The 25,850-nt window shown below is 42.6% G+C and overlaps 1 protein-coding gene across 1 annotated transcript in view; it reads left to right on the forward strand.

Annotated features, from left to right (window-relative positions):
* The window catches only part of LOC125240251 (P protein-like), a 50,677-nt gene extending 25,320 nt beyond the window's left edge, over positions 1-25,357 (forward strand). Inside the window, exons 8-20 of the mRNA XM_048148087.1 lie at positions 133-271; positions 1,922-2,070; positions 5,703-5,906; positions 6,947-7,062; positions 7,626-7,764; positions 8,933-9,068; positions 10,553-10,650; positions 13,177-13,278; positions 20,899-20,992; positions 22,587-22,729; positions 23,333-23,443; positions 23,965-24,112; positions 24,843-25,357. Of these exons, the coding sequence (XP_048004044.1) occupies positions 133-271; positions 1,922-2,070; positions 5,703-5,906; positions 6,947-7,062; positions 7,626-7,764; positions 8,933-9,068; positions 10,553-10,650; positions 13,177-13,278; positions 20,899-20,992; positions 22,587-22,729; positions 23,333-23,443; positions 23,965-24,112; positions 24,843-25,018 (1,755 nt within the window). The 3' untranslated portion in view covers positions 25,019-25,357. The remainder of the gene's footprint in view (positions 1-132; positions 272-1,921; positions 2,071-5,702; positions 5,907-6,946; positions 7,063-7,625; positions 7,765-8,932; positions 9,069-10,552; positions 10,651-13,176; positions 13,279-20,898; positions 20,993-22,586; positions 22,730-23,332; positions 23,444-23,964; positions 24,113-24,842) is intronic.
* Positions 25,358-25,850: the final 493 nt, after the last annotated feature.

The following is a 25,850-nucleotide window of genomic DNA, read 5'->3' on the forward strand; positions in this document are numbered from 1 at the left end:
AAACTAATTCGCCAAAATTCAGAAATATCCACCAGACATCTGTCAGCTGTCTTCCAGACTACTGCCATATCTATACTTTGGCCAGAATTAGAAAATAATAAACATTTCGTGACGCGTGACGTAACCTTTCAGAGCTCCCCACTCTGGTCGGTGCGACTGAGGTCTGATGACGTCATCGACTTTGCCGAAAGTGCTACGGACACGAAAACCTTAGTGCTAGTCGGACGGTCGAATGGCTCGGACATTGCGAACAACCTGTTTTACTACAATGGTAAGACATCTACAATATTTAATAGTTTACAAGAACATTTCATAACATTATTCAGTTTCGAGCGGAGACCACGGATTAGCAAGCGCTGCGTAGGACGTCCACCCACAAGATGGACAGACGGCCTTATAAAGGTCGTTGAAAAACGCTGGGTGCAGGTCGCTTCAAATTCCAACCGGTATATATGAAGGTCCGAAGGGGAGGCCTACATTTAGAAGTGGACGCCCTGTGGCTGATATGATGATGATGATGATCAGTGAGTTCTCCGGGATTACCGGTGCGGCTGAGAACAGTGAGGAGCTATGACCAAGGTGGATTAAAAAAGCGCTTGAAGTAGAGATGGGCCGAATATGGACTTTGCCGAATACGAATATTCGGCCAAACATTCGGTTCAGCTCTTACCGAACCGAACATTCGGCCGAATATTCGGTTACACCATATTTTTAAAGCGTATGTTAAGATTAAAACTATTAAATGATTGATAATAGTTACATACGTTACTACAACTATGTTCTTATGAATTATGATTTAGTAGATAACTAAAACTTAGTTAAAACAACTCTGAACTCTTCCCAACTCTTAAACTACGGTTTTTTAACTTGTATACAAAACAATTGTATTTACATTTTGACGCATATTTTAGTAGTTTCTAATAAAGCTACTAAAAAAGAAGCTTGTTATCCAACGGAATACGTAACATCTTCATTAGTTATTTACTTTGTTTATTCGGTAAATATTCGGCAATGCAACCGAATTATTCGGCCGAATACGAACATTGAAAAACTTGCCGAATATGCCGAATACCGAATATTTACCGAATATTCGGCCCATCTCTAGCTTGAAGATGTCTTTGTACGTCACGGTGATATTTTTTCCCGATATTCGAAAAAAATCTTGTGGTTAAGACCGTATTATATGTATCTATCACATTATTAAGGTTTTCACAACTGTGCCGGACAAATGAGACTATAGTATTTTATGCAACTGGTGGTTAAAAGAGGTCAAAAAAGGTGAGTGGCGTGGGTAACAATTTGAGGCGAAGCCGAAAATTGTTAATAAAGACGCCACGAGCATTTTTTGACTCAGTTAAACACCGTTGCATACAATACTTTTTCTACGACCAAGCACTGATTTTGAAAGAAAATTATAAATCAACAAATACCTACTTTCAGTCATCTTAGTTATCTAGTGGACCGCCTGTCCGCCTACCATTATGAATATGCAGTTTGAGTGCAAACATGAAAATAAAACTGTCTATGGTATGGTTCTTTGAAGCCTGGCCACTAAGACGAATCGAGCCGAGTTGAATCGAGTTCTCATACATTTGAATGCGATTCGACGCGTCGCCTATGAACGCAGCAGAAAACGAAGGAGTCTCGACTCTGCGAATTGGTTTGTTATGTTGGTAACAATGTATTTACTGAACTGTAACAGCTATATCGTGCTACTGCTACTAAATGTTTTCAGGGTATAGACTAGATAGACTTCTCCTGACAGCTTTTATGTAGGGTTTTAAAGTTCTCTGCACGACCTTGTAACTCACGAATAACAGTACGGGAGTAGAAAAATTACTTAAGTCTACTTTGCAGAATTAAAAGCACGACGCTCAACAGTTTAGGGAGTCGAAAAATGTGACGAATTCTCGTTTTCTAGGATCCGACCTGTCGCTCCGAATGCAGTCTTCAAGCAACACCACAGTGCCTCTCACCGTTAGCTACGTCATGAGTCCGCTGGAAGAAAGGGACGGACTTATCTACGCAACAGTTCTCCTGTGTACTTTGTACATCCTTGTAATATTTGAGGTAAGCACAGAGCCTGTATACACCGGTCAAATCTTACATGAAAATCGGCTAAAAAAACAAAGTGTGATGTAAAGCTGGATTTTTGGTATGTTATTTGGAGTCCTTGGAGGAATGTAAGACTATGTTTTGCAAGCAAAAAAAAAGTGTGCTAACTTCGTAATTTAAAAAAAAAAGTAAAAAAGTCGGACTTTTTTTGGTTTTTATTTTTTTATTAAAAAAACTATGCGTTTTTGGTCAAAAGTTGCTTTATAATGTTGAAAGCGCATTAAATTTCAAACAGTTTGACATCTTTTTTATCAATGTCCGTCAAATAGTTTTCGAGATATGAAGCGTCAAAAAAGGTTAATTTTTGACGCATTTATAAAATGTAGCGTTTTGCCAATATTTTTGGACAAATATCTGCAAAATACTTCATGATATGATATATATTGCAATACAACATTGTATAAATTTATTTTGCTTTAGTTTTAGTGCAAGTAAAAGTCAGTAAGAAGAATAGTTACTTTGGTAAACAAAAAAAAAATCTATAAATAGAGAAGCCAAGAGTCTGGTAGATTGGTTAAGGTATTAGTTTACGCTAAAAGTTTTAGGTTGAAAGTGTTATCTATTCGATCTTACTTTCTTTGATATCCGTTTATCTGATAAAATTGTCTAAGCTAACTTTGCATCGATTTGACTATTACTAATGAAGAAATAAAATACAGTAAAATTTTGAAGTTTAGTAAATTAATTTAATTTATTTATTATATCAGACAACAAAGGGCCCATAATGGTTAGTACTTATACATTATTGGATATTTTAAAAACTACCTGTTAGTATAACATAAACAAAAAGTCGACACAATAATACAACAATAAAACACTCACCTAGTGGCCTAAATTAGAAAAATAAAACAGAATTAGTTACATTTTACTTTTTCCTTTTTGAGGGTCCTGGTTCTGCATCTTGATGGCACAACTCCTGTAGTGATAGAAAGGCCACTTGAGTTGTATTTGACCACCGATTGCTGTGGAATAAACTACGGGAACGGAAAGCGCCCACGCCAATTATTAAGATACTGGAGAAGTGGTATTCCCAGCAGAAGAACGTAGTAAGATGGAAGTCAACTCTGTCCACAGCCAGCGGGCTAAACTGTGGCGTGAGACAAGGAGGCAGTATGTCTCCGGCTCTCTTCAGCGTGTACATGGATGGGCTGTCGCAGGCTTTGACCAGTACCGAGGTTGGCTGCTCCATCAATGGGCAAATGATAAATCACATCGCATATGCAGACGATAATAAATGGTCCTACTAGCACCATCTGTGGGAGCTATGCGTAAGATACTTGCAGAATGCGAGAGATACGCCATCCAGCATAACATGAGATACAATCCGGACAAGTCTGAATTTATGCTCATGGAGGCAGCACATATGCCCACACATGTACCACCTCTTTTGCTTGATGGAGTTCAATTGCGGAGAGTACACGAAGTCAGATATCTTGGTCACATCTTGTCCAGTTTAAAAGACCAGGAGGACATAGAAAGGCAGAGGCGAGCCACCGCAGTAAGGGCAAACCTGTTGGCTAGAAGATTCGCCAAATGTAGTGACAACGCAAAACTAGTGACAGCGCAGCTGTTCCTCAGTGTATACTGTCGAGTTATGGTTCGACTACACCTGCGCGGCGGTGAGAGACCTGCGCGTGCAATACAACACATACTATGTAGTCTATGTACTGATATTTCGTTAAACGGAGAATACTATGATTCGGGCACGTCCACGACAAACGACAACGCTCGTGAGATTGCATCGATATTATTGACCCTCAGTGATATGCTTTAAAAACCAGTCCGTACAAGAACAATTTCGGAACAATCTGATTCAATTAATGAGGGTTTTCTACTCGTAAATATTTTTTTCCGCCAAGCGTCGATCCTGAGGTCTTTTTGACCGTAAACTTAACTAACTAAATAAATGTTGATTTGATATACGCAAATATGTGACTGAGTAATACTTGAACAGCCCCCAAATAATCATAATTCATTCTCCGCTACACCTACTGTAAATATATGTAAACTATCCCATTTGGCCATTACCATCCACCGATTATTTCTGATCCAGTTATACTAGACTTACGATATAATCCTATTTTTTTAAATAACTGGCACACTTTTGGTCTTAAATGAAAGCTAGTGAAATTTTCTACATTTTTATTTTACAATTTATGTAATAGCCTGAGTTGTTTTGCTGATATCTGTCTCAAAATATTAGCAAAATGAATATTTTCATAGAAAGGGGAAAAATGTTCTTTTTTTGACGCTTCATATCTCAAAAAATATTTGACGGACATTGATACAAAAGATGTCAAACTGTTTGGAATTTAATGCGCTTTCAACATTACAAAGCAACTTTTGACCAAAAATGCATAGTTTTTTAATAAAACGGCAAATACAAAAAAAAGTCTGATTTTTTTACTTTTTTTTTTAAATTACGAAGTTAGCACACCATTTTTTTGCTTGCAAAATATAGTCCTACATTCCCCCAAGGACCCCAAATAACATACCAAAAATGCAGCTTTACATCACACTTTGTTTTTTTATTTCTCTTTTTGACCAGTGTAATTCGTGTACTTTTCTGGATGGTACCTATCACCACTCGATCTTAATTAATAAATATAGATCATGTATTATTCCCTTGTTTCCTTTAATTAACTGCTGTAATTTCGACTGCTTTTTCTGACATAATGTAAAACTTATCTACAATCAATTTGTTTATCTTTTGGGCCAACATGACATTGTTTGTTTGGGACCGACACACATTTAAAGGCTCTGTCTGAAAACCAGCGCTGAGCTCTCTGCCCAGCACATGCTGAGACTGAGACCTTATTGCTTCACAATATTATAAGCTTATTATTAGTTAGTTCATAAGTTTAGTTAAGTACGTATATTAGTTTAGTAACTTATTGTGGCAAAAAAAATTTTGAAGTTTGAAGTATGTCCACTATTATTGTATGTGTTTTGTTTTTCTTCAGTCTGTTACCTTCCGTGAATTCTCACCTTAATGGTCTCATCGGAAGATCAGCGCTGAAAGCCACTAGCAACATGCTCTGATGAGGCCATTTCGTGGCACTTCATTCCTCTCTGTATTTTTTAGGATCACAACCGGATGAGACTAACTCAGGACAGGAATAAATTGCGTAGAAGAGAGGCCTATGATCAGCAGTGGGTGATAAAGGGCTTACATAATGATGATGTATTTTTTAAGATGTATATTGTGTATTTGTCACCTGTGTTCACAAATAAATCGATATGATATTCTATTCTGTTCTAAGTATAAGTAAGTTCTGTTCTAAGCGCTGGTGGCCTCGGTAAGAGCGTGCGATTTTCGATCCGGAGGTCGCGGGTTCGAACCCGGCTCGAACCAATGAGTTTTTCTGAACGTACGAAATGTCATTTGATATGTGCCAGTCGCTTTTCGGTGAAGGAAAACATCGTGAGGAAACCGGACTAGTTCCAATAAGGCCTAGTTACCCTTCGGGTTGGAAGGTCAGATGGCAGTCGCTTTCGTAAAAACTAAACGCCAAATCTTGGAATATGCCGGGATAACGCAAGGAGGATGATGATTCTGTTCTAAGTATATCTCGATCTTTTTTCAGGTGGTGAACCGCACAATCGCGGCCCTTCTCTCGTCGTCCCTCTCAGTGGCGGTGTTAGCCCTCGCCGGCGCGCGGCCCTCGTTACCCGAGCTGGTTTCCTGGCTGGATGTGGAGACATTGCTACTGCTGCTGAGCATGATGCTACTGGTCGCCATATTAGCTGAGACTGGGTTGTTGGACTATTTGGCTTTGATGGCGTTTGAGGTGAGTCTGTCTGTCAACCTGTCAACTGTCTGTCTGTCTATCGTCTGTCTGTCGTCTGTCTGTCGTCTGTCTGTCATCTGTATGTCGTCTGTCCGTTTTTTTAACGTAAAGCTCACTACTTGGCTCTGATGGCGTTTAAGGTATGTCTGTCTGTCTGAGCTGGTCTCCTGGCTGAATGTGGAGACGCTACTACTGCTGCTTAGTATGATGCTACTGGTCGCCATCTTGGCTGAGACTGGGTTGTTGGACTATCTGGCTTTGATGTCGTTTGAGATGAGTCTGTCTGTCTGTCTACCTGTCAACTGTCTGTCGGTCTGTCATCTGTCTGTCGTCTGGCTGTCATCTGTCTGTCGCCTGTCTGTCGTCTGTATGTCGTCTGTCCGTTTTTTTAACGTAAAGCTCACTACTTGGCTCTGATGGCGTTTAAGGTATGTCTGTCTGTCTGAGCTGGTCTCCTGGCTGAATGTGGAGACGCTACTACTACTGCTCCTTTGCATGATGTTACTGGTTGCCATCTTGGCTGAGACTGGGTTGTTGGACTATCTGGCTCTGATCGCCTTTGAGGTGAGTCTGTCTGTCTGTCCGTCTGTCTACTGTCTGTCCGTCTACTGTCTGGGTGTCTGCCTGTCTGTCTGTCTGTCTGTCTGCCCTCGCTGCCCTCGCTGGTCTCCTGGCTGGATGTGGAGACATTACTACTTCTACACAGCGTGATGCTATTCGTCGCTATATTAGCTGAGACTGGCTTGTTGGACTATCTGTCTCTGATGGCCTTTATTTATTTATTTATTTAATCTTTATTGAACAAAGAAACACAATGTACAATAGGCGAACTTAATGCCATAAATTCTACCAGTCAGCTCAAGTTATCAAGTTAAAATTTGTATGAAATTACTTTGCACTCTTCACTCTTGTGGATAAAATGCAATTTTGTTATCTATTTTCAAATAGCTTGTTTGGTATTGCAGCCTTTACCAGTTGGTGTGGTGAAAAAGTATTGTATTGTATTGTATTGTATCGTAAATCTTTCCCTTACGTTCCAGGTGACTGGCGGTCGCACGTGGCCCCTCATCAACTGCCTGTGTCTCTTCACTGCCGTGTTCTCCACGTTTCTGGATAACGTAACCACTGTGCTTCTCATGACGCCAGTCACCATCAGGTATGACCACCACCGGTGACCACCAGTGACCACCAATAAAAACCAGTGTCCACCAGTGCCCAGTGACCACTTAGTGACCACCGTGCTTCTCATGACGCCAGTCATCATCAGGTAGGACCACCACCGGTGACCACCAGTGACCACCAATAAAAACCAGGGTCCACCAGTGCCCAATGACCACTTAGTGACCACCGTGCTTCTCATGACGCCCGTCACCATCAGTGAACACTAGTCACCATCAGCGACCACCAGTGACCACCGTGCTGCTCATGACGCATGTTACCATCTGGCATGACCACCATTCGTGACCACCAGTGACCACAAGTGACCACTCGTGATGCCAGTTACCAGGTTACGTCTCAATCCAACAAAAATATCTCATCACGTTTTTGCTTCAAATATTATAGTTTCAGATATTAAAGTGTTAGATGTCACTACTTTTACACAGCTGTACACAATCTAGTGACCTAGATTTGTAACGACTACCCTTGTCTCAAAAATCAAAATAAAAAAATCTCTCTAAAGCATTTTTAGTAGTTTTTGTTATTTATTTTGATTCGCAGGCTATGCGAAGTGATGCAGCTGAATCCAGTGCCAGTTCTGATGTCGATGGTGATCTTCAGCAATGTGGGGGGCGCGGCCACCCCTGTGGGGGACCCCCCCAACGTCATCATAGCTAGCCATCCCGCTGTGCTGAGAGAGGTACTATAAACTAATGATTAACATTTTTTCTGTGGGAATCTCTCTTGTACCGAACCCAGTGCCATATGATGCTGATCTGTAGCAATATTGGGTCCATGTTACCCCTGTGTTGCACCCTCCCAACCTCATCAAAGCTAACCAGTTAAGACTGTTATGACACGTGAATCTCACTTGTGTTAAATTCAGTGCCATATTTGATGGTGATCTTCAGCAATATGGGGAGCATGCTACCCTTATAGGGGACCTCATGGCCAGCCATCCCGCTGTGCTGAGAGAGATGGCCATTGTTCTCTCTCTTGTCAGTCGTTCCCTCATGGCTGAGGATCGTGACCAACAGTGATTTCTCTCCACTTGACGCGGTCTAGGGCCATATGGCCTGCTATCTGCATGGAACCACAAGCTTTCTTCACGACGTCAGTAAACCTTAGCGGTATTCCACCCCTGGAGCGTCGCGCGTCATTGTTCTACCGATGTTCCGATATTGTTCACGGATCATATGGACACCTGGAGTATACAGTATTCGATGTATGTACTCGTATGCGTGTGTGATGACACGACCCGCTGCTCGTTCCATTCCCGCCGCCATGTCCCTTAACAGCCGTAACCAGGCACAGGCAGGCAAGTACGGTCGCTCGATAAATGATAAAATATCAGGCCGTCCCTATCGAAGTTACCAAATATGCGGTAGGGACGGCCTGATGTTTTATCATTTATCACGCGACCAAACTTGCCTGCAACTGCGTCGATATCTTAGTTTGTTTTTCAACCCCCGACGCAAAAACGACGGGGTGTTATAAGTTTGACGTGTCTGTCTGTATGTCTTTCTGTCTGTCTGTATGTTTGTATGTCTGTCTGTGTGTGTGTGTGTCTGTCTGTGGCATCGTAGCTCCCGAACGGATGAACCGATTTAGATTTCGTTTTTTTTTTCTGAAAGCTGAGTTAGTCGGGAGTGTCCTTAGCCATGTTTCATGAAAATCGGTTCACTACACTACGTCGCGTTAGGGGGGTTTTTCAAAATTTGAATTTTGTAGTTAGGTTATTATCACATACAGGTACAGTGAGCTGCAAAAGTGCATGGCGAATTCATCAATGAATATAAAATAATTTTTTTTTATATTAATTGTTTAATATAAAAAAAAATGTTTAAAATACATTAATTTTGTTGTAGAACATCAACTTCACGACGTTTACCCTCCACATGGGAGTGGGGATCTTGCTTGTGTGCGTGCAGACTTACCTGCAGCTGCGGTACATGTTCCGAGACCTGAACAAGTTGCGACATGATGTGCCCCGGGAGATACAGGGTAAGGGTATTAAGATACCAGTGGCAAAAGATACCATTTTCATTGATGGACCATTTTTTTTAAAGTTGTCCACCCCACTTTTTTTACGGGATGCAAACGAGCAAACAGGTCGCCTGATGGTAAGCGATCACTGCCGCCCATGGACACCCGAAACACCAGAAGTGTTGGAGGTGCGTTGCCGGCCTTTCGGCCTTTTTTTTGGATTTGAAAATTTTTATGTGTTTTCCACTCAAAATCGCGAGCTCTTTCAATCCTAATAGGAGAAAAAAAATGTCCCAAGGTTTTTTCCCCATTCATTTACCATTTTTTCATACATTTTGTATTGCGGTAACGGAATGGAAGGTACGAAAAAATGTATGGAAATCTTGGGACATTTTTTTTCTCCTATCAGGATCGAAAGAGCTCGCGATTCTGAGTATAAATCGCGTAAAAAATACCCATGTTACAAAAAAAGTGGGGTGGACAACTTTGAAAAAAAAATGGCCCTGAAAAGCTTTTCGGGATCTGTTTTGTATGGACTTCTACAGATACTGGAGTATTTTAGGGAACCCGTAGGGAATCGAGTTATATCGACGCCCCGCTTCTGTAAGATACTGGGTCAACCCATTGTAGCCAGAATTTTTTTAGATCCCGGATTTGGAAACAAATCTGGCAAGGTACAGCGGGGCAAATCTCGACTGGGGGGCAAATGTAACGGGTTCATTTTTTCCATGTTTTACAATGTTTGTAGTGCTAAATAGAGTGTCCACCGGTTATATATGGTAGGCGTGTTCAGTGGATACCTACATGTAGAACTCAACATCATAGTATAATAATGGAAAAAATGGATTAGTTTCCCCCAGTAGCTTTGTCATCATATTTTTACTTGGCCATACAAAATATGGCACCGCTAATTCAAAAATTGCGGAATGCTCGATACAAACTTCCTCGATACAAATCACGTCAATTCGTCGCTCCGTTTTGCAGTGAAAGACGGACAAACAAACAGACACACTTTGCCATTTTTAATATAAATAATATAACGACAAAATTTAAATTTTGAAAAAACCCCGACATATAAGATTTTAGTGGTTAGTGGTGGCTGTATTCAAAGACACAAAGGGGAAAACCCATACGCTTGCAAAGTGAGTAATAACCACAACATTTAGTTGAAATTGGATAAATAACCTAGCCACAAAATTGATTGTAAAGTATTTTACTTTTGATCACGATAATGCCACGAACGAATCGATAACAATCGAACTGCACGCATTTTGTTTTTTTTTTTTTTTTTTTTATTAACACAAAAGGTACATTTATAACAAAAACATATCAAAACGGTTTTCACAGTTTGACTGTGGGGTGTGGGATCAGAGTTTCTTCGCTAAGTGAACTAAAATAACGTTTAACAAATATGATTAATTAAAAACTTCAACCTGTAGTTGTTCTTGATTAGGTACTAGGGTTGTCAAGCAAAACTACATCAACAATTGTTGCAATTTCAGAAATGCGTCAGGAGATAGCGGTGTGGAAGCGAGCGGCTGGCTCCTTGTCTTTATACTCTAGAGACGAGGACATCGTGAGGAAAGCTTTAGAAAAGAAGGTATTTATAACCTTAAAATAATGCTATACCTATAGGATAATCGACAGATTGACTAAGCCCCACGATAAGCTAAAGAAGGCTTGTGTTATAGGTACTCAGACAACGACATGTTTGTCAATACAAATAGGTACAAAAATCTTTGACTTAGGAATAAATAGGTATGTTTGCAAATAAATGCCCTCAGCGGGCTTAGCATTCGTACTTAAGTCCATTGGATTACCCACTAGGATAGAAAAGTCGGGCTAAGAACCCTATACCATATGAAATGTATGTAACACTTTATCTGCACACATATCATTAAGCTCTATGCGATATTTTCTTTATACCTCAGCCACACACTCGACGAGCGGCGTGGGAAGTAGCGAGGGAAGTAGGCAGAGGCATAGTGTGGCCCACCGCTCTCTATTTTGTCGGTTTTTGACGCGACTCGGCGGCCGACAACAACCTAGTGCGATAATCGAGTGAGTAGGGCAGTGTGTGGCTAGAGAGGGCAACATCGTGGCAGCGTGAGGGGCAGCGCGAAGGGCATAGTGTGGCAGAGGTATAAGGGAGAGCATGTTATGAGGGCTATCGCAGGATTTAATTACATATTCGGATTAACTCTAATACATCAGTCACCGAGTAATTTTATCGTAAAGGTGATGAAACAAGTACTAGACGGTCTTCCCGTACTCATCGCGGGGGGACGGTCAACCCGCCGAGCCTTAAAAAATGTGATTTTTATCACTTAAAATTACCTTATTTCACCAAAATATTATAAAAGTTTTGTAAAATATAATATTTGCTATCCCATAGGACCATGCTCATTACGCCAGACTACATTAATTATAGAGTTTTATCCACTCAAACTTTATTTCAAATAAACTATGCCGGTCTTGCCCGCACTGACCTTAAGTATTTTTACGTAATCAGGCGAAAACCACACAGTCATGTTAATCTATAGATTATCTGCTTATCAGGTCATTCTATTCGAAAACAACATTTTTTAACTTTTTAAGTATGAAGGCATAAAGTTCAATATGTCAGTGATTGTTTTGACATGCAGTAAGGTTCGAATTCGATGACGTCACTACATCGCTGACAACGTTTTTGGTGGCCAAAATAAATAAAAAAAAAAAAACCGGCCAAGTGCGAGTCGGACTCGCCCACCGAGGGTTCCGTACAAACTTTCTTTCAAACTACCTAGTAAAAATAATCTCATATTTTCATGTAACTCTAATGACTTGACTAGAAGACAAAAGTATAGGCATTAATGAGTATTATAGTGTATAGCGCCATCTCCCGGTCAATTTGCTAACTAATTTGCGCGACCTGGTTTTTCAGGGATAATTCTTTATAACGTTAACCGATTTAAACAGTTTTTACTTTATTTGACAGAAGTTGGTTTACGTAACATCTCGTATTAATTTTAAGTACGATATACATCCGCAAGGGTGGGTAAATTGAAAGTAAAAACCTGAAAAGTTTTTTGTGAATTAAAAAAAAAGTGTTCAAAATACAAACACAATTATATTTTTCCTGTAATATATAGCATAAAACCAATGTTTACTAAAATTTTCATAATTTTTCGTTGGTAAACTTCGGAGATAAGGGGGGGGAACGGTATTTTTTTTTACATTTTCCTTCAAAATTCTTTTTTTTCCACAACAAAAAAATTATAAAAAATAGTTTATTTACGTTCAATTTGAGCTCTTTCCAATAATACCCCACTTGACCTAGTAACTTGAAATTTACAGTTTGCCCCCCTTTCATTTTGGCCATTTTCTACAATTAAAATTAATATATTTAAAAAAATTATACTTTCTATTTGTAGAGGTTTACAATGTTCACAACAATTCCAAATTTCAAGTTGATAGCATTAGTAGTTCTCGAGATATTTAGGAATGTGACAGACGGACAGACAGACGGACAGAGTCGCACCATAAGGGTTCCTGTTGTACCTTTTTGGTACGGAACCCTAATTACACACATTTTTAATCGAAAATACGTACCTAAGCATTATACACTTTTTCCCCTCACTAGCTCGGAAACACGTGTTTTGTCCTTTAATACCAGCGGGTAAAAACGCATTTTATCCACTAGTGGGTAAAGTAGTTTGACCTTGAATAAAGTCAAATTAACTGCTTTAAACTTGATAAAAGTAGGTGAATCTAGTAATAAAGATGATTTACCACCTGTGGAACTACTGGAAGCAGTGATAAACGCATTTTTTGCGTTGTATAGTTTCCTCGCTATAGTGAGGGGAAAAGTTTTGTGTTACACTCGGGTGCAAATGTATTTTACTTCTCGTGTGTTAAAAAACTCGCAAGTTCAGGATTCTATTTTCGAACCACTCGCTTCGCTCGTGGTTCAACTATAGAATCCTTTCACTTGCTCGTTTTTCAATTCCACACTCGGCGTTAAAATACGACTTTGCCCCCTTGTATAACAAATAACTATTAATACCCAAAATCACTTATTGTGCCAAATTCGATATGAGTCTAGTAGCCTATTATGAATAGGTACAGTCATGAGATATGTTTACAGGTGGAAAGACTGAATGCAGCGTTACAGAAGAGAGAAGCGGGTGGCTGCGGAAACAAAACTGACCCCAAATTCTGCTCCACTCTGGCCCAGATGAAACAGAAGGTAACTTGTGTGTTCTTACAGTGACATTGACAAGATACAGATGTAGTTTGAAAAGCAGAAGGAAAACCTTCGTATTTTTTCGGAAACGTTCGTATTTGTAATGCTACTTCAGATTTAAATATATAGTACATTACATCAGAGGCCGGGAAAATGAGGATTTCCGGCCAAGTGGGTATATACGGCCGAGCGAGCGTGCGAGCGAGGCCGGATAGGGATACGAGGCCGGGAATCCATTTTCACGCCGAGGCATGTATAGTGCTTTTCTCAAACATACAATGAAATAAAAAAAAATGCTCTAAAGGACAATACCTATTTTATAAAAAAAAGTTACTTTGCAGGCCTAAACCTAAAAAATAATATAAAAATTTTACCTTCCAATAAAATTTGTATTATTTTGCCTGGTATATCCGAGGTCTTTATAGAGAGTACGTCGCAGACGTCGCATCGGACCGATAGATGGCGCCATCGTTCGTTGTAAGTCGCTCCGGCGTCTCACCGCCGCGATGTTGGTAGTCCCGTTTTCCCCCACCTGCAACACAAGGCCCCCCGCGCCCCGACTCGCCACCAGCCACCCTCATTGTTGAGGAGAAGTGCCGACGGTATATTAAGCCTACCAGGAAGGCATCACTCAGACCTCGGATATACCAGGCAAAATAATACAAATTTTATTGGAAGGTAAAATTTTTATATTATTTGTGCCGTTTGTATATCCGAGGTCTTTATAGAGACCTGTTTATTATCTCCTGGTGGCGAGTCAGCTGGCGCGCAACCCTTTGGTAGCCCTATTGGCATAGCATAGAAGAATAAGTGAATCAGTTGAACCGATTTGACAGATGTATCAGTCGAAATAGCCTTCGATCCGCGAATATCTCGGTGCCAGAAACGCATAAAGAGATTTTCGTGATGACGTTTAGCTTTAGTCAGCGAATAGTTAGAGAAATGACATTATTATACATCGCAGATCAAAACCAAAAAAAAGATGTAGGCGAGGCTGACTTGAACAAGATACAAAAACCTTAGATACACTATTATTATTAACAGACACGTTATTTTATCAGGTTATAAACCCAATTTCAGACACAAAGTGTGGAAATTAACTGTAAAAGTAGTGTAACTATCTGTACTGTAGCAGGGTAACGTAATTGATACTGCTTTTGTCAACCCTTCATAAAAATTATCTAAATCAATATTAGCTTTGATATGACTATTTAAAGTCCAACGTCTTACGTCCATATCAAACACAGAAAAAGGTCATCACTCACGCGCCCAAGGGCTATTTGTTACAATACTGGTATTTTCGATCAGACTATTTCGCGTCAAGCGAGCGCGGTTGCAAGCGAGACTCCTGAACTCTGAACTCTTTTTAGTGAGGGCATTTGAGGATACCGATCGCTCGGTAAAACTAGCCTAAAAGATGAAAAGTACGAGCGCTGTCGATTGCTACTACACTGAACAGAGGTATCACAGTCGATTTCTTTAAGTCAGTCATTGACTCTTAGGGTAATCCATTACCTAATCCAAAACCCGATGCGACGGATTTCTACTTCGTGCAATGAAGGTCGACAGAGTAGACTGAGAGGTGGAGACGTCCGTGTCGCATCGCTGGTGGTTGCTGAACACGTCGTGGTAGCAGGTCAAGGGGTGAATTTAACACCGCCACACATGCGCGCTTTAAGAGCGTAGGCGGAGCGCAATAATGGCGGTGCACCGCACTAACGCTGGCGTTGCGCCCAGTGGGCGCTAGCGGGAACGAACGAGCGCTGATAGCGAGCGCAACGCGCGCGGGACGCGAGCGGAATGCACGCGCATTCAGCGCGCTGATAGCGTAGCGTTAGCGAAGCGGAATGCGCTTTATGTGTGGCGGAGGCTTAATACGTACCGTTGTACGGCGTAATGCAGGGCTCTCGCAGACGAAGAGGTACGATGACGGGCGGAGCAGAAGAAGGCGAGGTCACCGAAGGTCACTTACTTGGCTCCCAGGGGGTGCATACTGACCTCGTACGACAGTCTGTTGGAGTCAGCAGTTACTGTCGTAGTTACTCGTAACAGAAGAGATGTAGTCCTGCCATCGTACAGCATAACATAACATACAACTGAACTGTGCATAGCATATAGTGCTATGCGAACCTTAATCCGACTGCATGTCACTTCAGTCGCCAGCGCCACCGCCTGTTGAAGATTATTCTCCATCGGAAGAGCTTTAGTTCGTACAATGTTCCGATTATTGAAGGTCTTATCGGGCTGCAGATGCAAGCAAAACAGGGGCGATTGGCCTACAGCTATCGGCAGCTGTACGAGGTAATGCTGGAAACTACAGCGGTGCAACCTTCCTCTGTAGACCACGAAAGTTGTGAAATTTATGAAATCAGGTTCTACGATAGAATCAAGCACTATATCAATTGAGTATAGTCGAGCCAGATGATAACTACTGAAGTACTCCTGAGTTCCTGGCCCCTTTCGCTTTGAGCTGGAATCTGAAGTTCACTAAGGCGAAGCAGGTTTATTTTTCCCAATTTGTTTATTAGAGGCTCGGCGAATAAGTTAATCTCTCGAATGGACAGGGGGCGCCACAAGCCTCCGGGAAATCATCGTGTACTTGGAACCCCCGCGGCCAGATTGCCGATCGGTTTTGGTGTCCGCCCGGTAAACAGACGCACGCTCAGGATGCAGGACGCTGGCTCGAATTCAGATCTGGACATTCTGAAAGGGATTTTTTTTTTTTTTTTTTTTTTCCGCAAACCTTTACGATGTCTTTGACCTACACAATGAGCGATGTACAGGAATCACAGGGTCTTCTCGCGAGGCGCCTCTCCGATTAGATAGCTCGCGAACATCGTCAGGACACCCTCGCAGCAGTGCGGCTCCTCGTCCGGTTATTGACGTCTTACCTCGTTCAACTATGGGTGTCCAAACCACGTTAGGACGTAGCATCTTTAGAATTTATCTGTTCTCAGTTCGGCGACGGAGGAGTCCTTGGTCAAAATAGAGTGTAAATACAGTCGTACTTCACGGGAACTGGAAAGAGAAGAGTGGATACCATAGTGTACGGGATGTCAGCTGATAGCGGCGCCCGGCGTCACATTGGAGGGTAGTATCAGCCTGGTCAGCAACAGAGTCTGCAACGATACCGTAGCAGACGGAGCCTGGATAGTCGTGGTCGTGGCACCATTGTAGGGGAAGACAGTGTTCGCGGTGAGCGTGACATCTTAGGCGCGACGGGCGTTATCAGCGTGGCGGCTAGCAGCACCAAGGGCCCACATCAGCAATCTTACCAGCTTGTCACTGCAGCAGACGCTGTTATGTTCGGCGGTGAGATTGAGACGGCCGTCGTCAGCTCGAAAGGCGTCTCGATGCCCTGTCGCGTCACGCAGTATCGTGCTCGGTGGCCTTCTCGAGATGGCCGCCGTCAGCGCGGGAGGCACCGGCGCAAGCGTGGCAGTCAGCTACATCGGTGAACAGCATCAACAGAGTTCGCGGCGTCGTCACGGCAAACGCGGCAGGAAAATTAGCGACGCCTTCGCGGTAGCCGCAGTATTGCGCTCGGTGGCGCGATGAAGGTCGCCGCGTCTACAATCTTACCTCGTGCGATCGAGGCGACATCAAGGCGCCAGCATGAGCGTGTCGGCCGACGACACCGGTGGAAAACTTCAAGTAGCTTGCGGCGTTGTCACGGCAGACGCAGCAGAAGGATTGCGACGCCTGTGCAGCGGTTAACAGTATTACGCTCCGCATCACCACTGAGGCGCCAGCATAAGCGTGGCGGCCAGCAATACTGGTGGACAGCTTCGGCAGGGTCGCGTCTCGCGTCGTTGTCACGGCATATGAACGCTCTACATCACCATCGAGGCGCCAGCATAAGCGTGGCGGCCAGCGATACTGGTGGACAGCTTCAGCAGGATCGCGGCGTTGTCACGGCAGATGAGCTCGCTGCATCACCATCGAGGCGCCAGCATAAGCGTGGCGGCCAGCGATACTGGTGGACAGCTACAGCAGGTCAGCAGGATCGCGGCGTTGTCACGGCAGACGAACGCTCTGCATCACCATCGAGGCGCCAGCATAAGCGTGGCGGCCAGCGATATTGGTGGACAGCTTCAGCAGGCTCGCGGCGTTGTCAAGGCAGACGCACGCTCTGCATCACCATCGAGGCGCCAGCATAAGCGTGGCGGCCAGCGATACTGGTGGACAGCTTCAGCAGGATCGCGGTGTTGTCACGGCAGACGAACGCTCTGCATCGTCACCATCGAGGCGCCAGCATAAGCGTGGCGGCCAGCGATACTGGTGGACAGCTTCAGCAGGATCGCGGCGTTGTCACGGCAGACGAACGCTCTGCATCGTCACCATCGAGGCGCCAGCATAAGCGTGGCGGCCAGCGATACTGGTGGACAGCTTCAGCAGGATCGCGGCGTGGTCACGGCAGACGAACGCTCTGCATCACCATCGAGGCGCCAGCATAAGCGTGGCGGCCAGCGATACTGGTGGACAGCTTCAGCAGGATCGCGGCGTTGTCACGGCAGACGAACGCTCTGCATCACCATCGAGGCGCCAGCATAAGCGTGGCGGCCATGTGGCGGGGGCAGAAGGTGGCCGCGCTGGTAGCCTGCGTATTGACGACTGATCACTAACGGCACGGCGCTCGCGTCGGGGCAGCAGCAGACATACTTACAGCGTCGCACGCGACGCCTATGCGGCGGCCACAACGTTGTTCGGCGGCACCGCAGAGATGGCCATCGTTAACGAGGAGGCAACTTCTACGTAACCTCGGCGGCGCCGACGCGCGGACAACACTGCCGCGGTCAGCGGCGCTATCGCAGCGCTACAGTAAGTTTCGGCGTCGACACGTGGCTTGGGGCCTCCGCACCGAATCGGAATTCTTTCTAAAATAATATGAATCCGCTCACCCATTCGTCGGAGAAATTCAAACCTCCTTGGAGCGCGGTATTCCTCCACCGCGCCCGCCGCCGCCGCCGCCGCCGCCGCAGCCCGCAGGTCGCGCAGCCCGCGGTCGCGAAGCACGTGGTCCCCGGAGCACGTGGTCCCCGGCGGAGCAACTTACCTACGTTACCGCTTATATTCTCGCGCGAAACTTTTAATACGCGGATAACACTTCCTACTTTAGTCTCGGAAATGCGAATAGTTTAAAAAGAAAACTGATTAACGGTAACGATTTTTGCAGCATGGAACTTTCTTACAAAAAGTGGGTAGAATCATAAAGCACCGCTCGTTCATTTCTATAGTGAGAACCCCGAAAGACGAATAATGATCGCTAGCGAGGCATAATATATCTCATTATTCAAGACGAACGAGCGCAAATTAAAAGGGAAGAGAGAATTGACGGATGAAATTGAAAAATTTCATAATTCCGAAACGTTATAAGCCACTTTTTAAATAAAAACACGAATAACTCTGGTTTGACCAGAAATAACAAGGAAATAGAAACTAAAAGATTAATTTCGAGACACCATGCTGTAAAAATGTTCGAACGGAATACGCGACAACCGGTCACTTCGGCGTTCGACGAAACAATGAGGGTGGCTGGTGGCGAGTCGGGGCGCGGGGGGCCTTGTGTTGCAGGTGGGGGAAAACGGGACTACCAACATCGCGGCGGTGAGACGCCGGAGCGACTTACAACGAACGATGGCGCCATCTATCGGTCCGATGCGACGTCTGCGACGTACTCTCTATAAAGACCTCGGATATACAAACGGCACAAATAATATGAAATCCCCTTACAGTCCTCTCGAGTTGTTGTGCCCAAAAAGCGATACTTCCCAGCCCATTTTAAGGAACGTAAAGACAATATTTCATTGCATGTTTGAGAAATATATATATACAGGATGTCCCATGGCTATGCCATATGGGTGGAAAGTACATAAATTATCGCAGATTGGATATTTTGCTGAAAAGAAGACTTTATTATATTTTTCAAACTTTCAAAGAATTAGATTTATTGTAAAATATAAAATGTTAAAAGTCATGGTCTTACTTTTATTACCGACAGTATGTTATTTAGAAAAAAAATAACCCTAATGATGAAGCCTGTCGAATCGGTACGACACAGCTACAAGTGTTTTTTTCCTCGTGTAGCGGGTTCGATTCCCGGTTTCACCATGTAATTATTTAAAAATCTATGAATGCAGTTTCATTTAGTTTTAAAAATAAAATAAAGTCTTCTTTCAGCAAAATGCCCTATCTATGATATTTAAGGTACTTTTCCTCCATGTACTAGACCCTACTCATAGTGTTGTGTTCCTGCCGGTGAGTAAGGCTGCCAGAGCTCAACGAGGGTGCGGGGTGCTGACGACGGGAGGACTTACGGAACTAATTTGATCCGTCTAATTGTCCTTTGAGTCGTCGGCAACCCAAACCCTCCTTTGAACTTGTACACTCCTTTTTCCTGTGTATTTATACTTAACACAGCAAAGGGGAGTGCACAAGTTTCTAATGGGGTGGCAACGCGCATGTGACACTCTTTGAGTTGCAGGCGTCCATAGGTTACGGTGACCGTTTTCCATCAGGCGGACCGTATGCTTGTTTGCCACCGACGAAGTATAAAAAAAAAATGTGGCAAAGCCGTGGGATATGCTGTAACTATAGGACATTCTTACACAGATAGTGTCAGTACGTTTTGTACTGAGGCTGGCTGAAATAGCATGTGAGATATGATGAAGTTGGAGGGTTGAATGGAGGTTAAGTAAAACTGGTCATTGTGGATGATGTGTGTTGTATTGTCGATAATCAATACAGGAGAGAGAGACAAGTAAAACTAAACATACCTTATATAGTAAATTATTGCTTACATGCTATTTAATTCACATACGTGTGTCACATGTATGTTGCAGACAGTAACGTTAAGTTACTGTTAAAGTGTTAATTAGGGATATACTACACGTGGCATGTTTGGACGTTTCCGTAACAATACGAAGAAAAATCTTTTCGCACTAACATCTGTAGTAGTAATTTTAAAGTAAACGGTCTCACTAGCATTGCAAATTAAAACTGGGCCTGACTTGAAAATTAAAACTTCCTCCCCGGAATTTGGAATATACTTAGGTATATTTAAATTGCCTATTATAACCACAACTTTCCACAAAATCCTTTTTTACATATTTCGCCTATGTATGGGTTTTCCCCTTTGTGTGTACTACTGCCGCCTTGAACAGTATTTTAAATATATTTTTTTATTGGTTAATGATGCAAGTTGCTCAGAGGTTAATTAATGAGATATAATAATCTAGAGCACCATCTTGGCAATAGAATTAAAGAATAAAATATAAAATAGATAAGCTATTATGGAAAATGCGCATTTTTTAATGACAACTCGGGTGTGCCCTAGTGTGTAAGCGTTACTGTAGCGATATACCTGAAATCGTGTAAAAACAGCTGTTTCAAAGTCAGCCCTTTTTCTAATTCACCCCCTTCCCGACTCTATTCACCCCGACGTCAGGGTGGGCTAGAATTTCGTACTATTTTGCGTTTATCTTTGAAATTACTAAATTAAACGACATAAGAATTGTTTTGTGTAAAAAAATTAATATGTGTATAAGAAAAAAATGTTATCGATGTTCGAAAGTCTGTTTCGGTCCTATTCACCCCAAGTTACTGTAATGATTGTGTTGGCAGTACCGCATCAGAGACAAGCCGCTGCTGGTGAAGTCGTGTGTGTGCGTTTCTTTCGTCGTGATCGTCTTCTTCCTGCACGCCTTCCCCTTCCTACGTAAGTACTAGTGAAATAACTAAAGTAGATTAATATGCCCCGAAGAGAATGGATTAACCCTTGCCGGGATAACGCAAGGAGGATGATTTTTAGGGTTCCGTAGTCAACTAGGAACCCTTATAGTTTCGCCATGTCTGTCTGTCCGTCCGTCCGTCCGTCCGCGGATAATCTCAGCAACGGTTAGCACTAGAAAGCTGAAATTTGGTACCAATATGTATATCAATCACGCCGACAAAGTGCAAAAATAAAAAATGGATAAAAATGTTTTATTAGGGTACCCCCCCTACATGTAAAGTGGGGGCTGATATTTTTTTTCATTCCAACCCCAACGTGTGATATATTGTTGGATAGGTATTTAAAAATGAATAAGGGTTTACTAAGATCATTTTTTGGTAATATTAATATTTTCGGAAATAATCGCTCCTAAAGGAAAAAAAAACCGGCCAAGTGCGAGTCGGGCTCGCGCACAAAGGGTTCCGTAGCAGCAAATATAATAAACTTATTATGTCAATTTATACACCTGCCAAAATTACAGTTAAATCAACCTATCTCAAAAACTATAAGAGATACTTTGATCAAACCAAAAATCGTTGAAAGAGTTAATTAGCATGCATCACCTCTATTTTTTTTAGAATTTTATACCCCGTAGTTATAAAAATAGAGGGGGGGGGGACATACTTTTTACGACTTTGAGAGCTGATATCTCAAAAACCGTTCACTTTAAGAAAAATGTTTTTTAGAAAACTTTATATCATTTTAAAAGACCTTTCCATTGATACCCCACACGGGTATGTACATCGAAAAAAAAATTTTCATCCCTCAGTTACATGTATGGGGGCCCCACCCCCAATTCTTTTTTTTTACTATTTAGTGTCATAATTTTGTAGCGGTTCATACAACACATATTCCCATCAAATTTCATCACTGTAGTACTTATAGTTTCCGAGTAAATCGGCTGTGACAGACGGACAGACGGACAGACGGACAGACGGACAGACGGACATGACGAAACTATAAGGGTTCCGTTTTTGCCATTTTGGCTACGGAACCCTAAAAAGTGCGTCCCCCCCCTCTAACTTTTGAACCATATGTTTAAAAAATATGAAAAAAATCACAAAAGTAGAACTTTATAAATACTTTCTAGGAAAATTGCTTTGAACTTGATAGGTTCAGTAGTTTTTGAGAAAAATACGGAAAACTACGGAACCCTACACTGAGCGTGGCCCGACACGCTCTTGGCCGGTTTTTTTTATTTAAAGTCACATACAGGTCGAAACCAGATTAATTAACATTATTTTACCTTTTCCTAACGTTTCGGCCAGGTTGCACTGGCCGTGGTCGCGGAAGACTGACGTCCCAGCAAAGTGTCACCGGAGATGTAAACACCACAAAACTACCCGATATTAATTTATGAATTAATTTATCAACGCACGGCCAGTGCAACCTGGCCGAAACGTTGGGAAAAAACATAAAATAATGTTAATTAATCGCGTTTCGACCTGTATGTGACTTTAAATATGTGTACAAAGCGCGAGAACTTAGTGTTGGATGATGATTTGATTCCATGCCTATAGTTTTGTTCCTCATGTTTCAGAGCGGCTGTCTCTCGGCTGGACGGCATTGCTCGGGGCCCTTCTGCTGCTGCTGCTGGCTGATATTCAGGACCTGGAGCCGATCCTAGCCAGGGTCGAGTGGTCTACACTTCTCTTCTTTGCTGCTCTCTTTGTTCTGATGGAGGTACATACAGTCAAAGTTTCCTTTGGCTTCAGGGCCCAGGGTGAAACAGCATTGAAATGAAATGAAATATTTATTTTCCAAGTAGGCTATTACAATGCGCATATGAACGTCAAATATAGGTAAAGCTACGCCGGCTCTAACCCTACGCCTCAGCCTCGAGAAGATTTCAGTCCCTCCTCAGTGTCTGGGCTCATTATTCTCAGAATCACGAGCTAATGCGATTATCGTCTGGGTGAGCTCACCCCATCGTAGGCCACGTCTGTGCCTTTGACTAGTCTGTGGCCAAGAGTAAGCCCATTTATAATAATAAACAAAATCCTGGTGATAAAAAAATGTGTCCTATTTTTTTTCTTTTACGCCACGATTTTAGTATGAACTTACTACGAGCGTGACGTATTGGAATCTCGAATTTAGTATGGAAAATTTGGGACACATTTTTTATCATCGGGATCGAATCAGCTCGTGATTTTGAGAAGAATGAGACCAAACACGTCCAGCTCTGGTGAAATTCGATATTCGAGATTTATTTTGTAAAACGCCCACCTACGTGATGTCCACTGTACAATATTTATTATCATTTCTGTAATGCTTTTATAATTTCAGGCATTATCGAAACTGGGCCTCATCGATTGGATTGGGAAGCTGACGGGGTCCCTCATACTGCAAGTTGGCGAGGAGTCGCGCCTGACCGTAGCCATCATGCTTATACTGTGGGTGAGTCTTGTGGTATTTCCTTTACCAACGTGCTACAATTAATCATCCTCCGTGTTCGCGTTTTTGACAGGCGGTAACTGTGAGGTAACCGAGAGGGGGTGGGCGGCCTTGCAGCGGGGAGCGGGAATGATCATACTGTACGATAGTAATCTTTATTATACTGTGACACTTAACGCCATCTACAAGTACAATCGAAAGCTACAAGGTATTTTTTGTGGCGCCATCTATGTGTGGTGGAGTGTATGCGCGTTCTTAGGCAATCGCATTTTAATTAATTTATTTATTCTTATTTCAAATATGTTACACAGTATGACAGTAAAAACCAAAGCACTGAGCAACTAAAAATACATAAGAGCATAAAAATAAACACATTAAAAGTAAGAAACGTCATCTAGATTTATGTGACAACGTAACGTCGAGGCTTCGTGGCGTCGTCTGTCGTCGTGTGTGTTGTGTAATGTGTGGGATGGTATGATCTTATGTTTAATATATGCTAAATATTATTTTATTATGGTTGACAGGTGTCAGGCTTAGCCTCAGCCTTCGTAGACAACATTCCGCTGACGACAATGATGGTACGCGTGATCGCAGGCCTAGCGGACCCCTCCGGCTTGGCGCTGCCTCTCGCCCCACTAGCCTGGGCTCTCAGCTTCGGAGCCTGCCTTGGAGGTGAGCTATTGACTAGCTTTTGCCCGCAGCTTCGCTCTTAGAAAGAGGCAAAAAGTAGCCTATGTCACTCTCCATCTCTTCAACTATCTCCACTTAAAAAATCACGTCAATTCGTCGCTCCGTTTTCACGTGAAAGATGGACAAACAAACAGACACACATTTAGTTAAGTAAAAAATATGTAAAAATCCCGAATTTAATCAATTAAGTATTTTAATTGAGTAAGGCTGCCAGAGCTCAACGAGGGTGCGGTGTGCTGATGACGGGAGGACTTACGGAACTAACTTGTTCCGTCTATTGTCCTTTGAGTCGTCGGCAACCCGAACCCTCCTTAAAACTTGTACACTCCTTTTTGCTGTGTACTTAACACAGCAAAAGGGAATGTACAAGTTTCTAATGGGGTGGCAACGCGCATGTGACACTGTTTGAGTTGCAGGCGTCCATAGGTTACGGTGACCTCTTTACATCAGGCGGGCCGTATGCTTGTTTGCCACCGACGTAGTATAAAAAAAAAATAACTCGAAGAACCCGCTGCCTTCGTCATTTCATCAACCTGCCATCCACATCAGCGCAAATCCTGGCCATCAGCCCCAACGTATGCCTATACGCGCAGACACTCACTATCCAACAGCGTTTTCAATTTGTTTAGCAACATACTTGTGTACCTAACCGAGATTCACTGTTAACTTACCTTACTTTCATTCTACCAATAAATCTATTTTTTTTTTTCAGGTAACGGCACTCTAATCGGCGCAAGCGCCAACGTGGTCTGCGCGGGAGTGGCAGAACAGCACGGTTACCGGTTCACCTTCCTGCAATACCTCCGTATTGGTTTCCCAGTGATGGTGGGTAACCTACTCGTTGCGTCCGGTTACCTTCTGATCTGCAACGCTGTTGGGTGGCACTGACATCCTCTAACCCATATATTGTGCCCATTGGTTCGTTTTCGATCCACGCAACAAGTCGAACTTGTTAAATTCACAATGCAAAGTCTCAGTGAACTATCCCTGATCTTATATTTAATTTCTGTTATTTTTTATGTTGATATTATTCTTAATATATTTATGAAATGTCAGTCTACGGCGATTAGATCATACAAAATATCACAAATAATGTATTATTAATTTAGTAATATTGTTATTATCTGTATAATTAGTTGTTATCAAATTTTATCATTATTACAAAGCAAATTGTAAATATTGAAGTTATAATTTTACGTAGTAATGTTAAGTGAAATATATTTTATGAATTGATGTAATGCAGTTTTTGTTACCTGACTTCGTAGGTACTAAAATTTATAGCAAAACTAGCTTTTGCCCGCGGCTTCGCACGCGTTAGAAAGATACAAAAAGTAGCCTATGTCACTCTCCATCCCTTCAACTATATCTACTTAAAAAATCACATCAATTCGTCGCTCCGTTTTGCCGTGAAAGACGGACAAACAAACAGACACACACACTTTCCCATTTATAATATTAGTATGGATTAAGAGCTTAAAAAAGAAACATACATACATACATACAATCACGCCTGTATCCCATAAAGGGGTAGGCAGAACACATGAAACTACTAAAGCTTCAGTGCCACTATTGGCAAATAAGGGGCTGAGAGAAAACGAAACTGAAAAAAGAAAATGTTTAAAAATTCTAACTCTGATTTTCGTCATGCCTATCCAAAAACGACGGGGTGTTACTGTTAAGTTTGCCGTGTCTGTCTGTCTGTCTGTGGGAGCTACGCCCG

Source organism: Leguminivora glycinivorella, chromosome 27, assembly GCF_023078275.1.
Source record: "Leguminivora glycinivorella isolate SPB_JAAS2020 chromosome 27, LegGlyc_1.1, whole genome shotgun sequence".
NCBI classification, from domain to species: domain Eukaryota; kingdom Metazoa; phylum Arthropoda; class Insecta; order Lepidoptera; family Tortricidae; genus Leguminivora; species Leguminivora glycinivorella.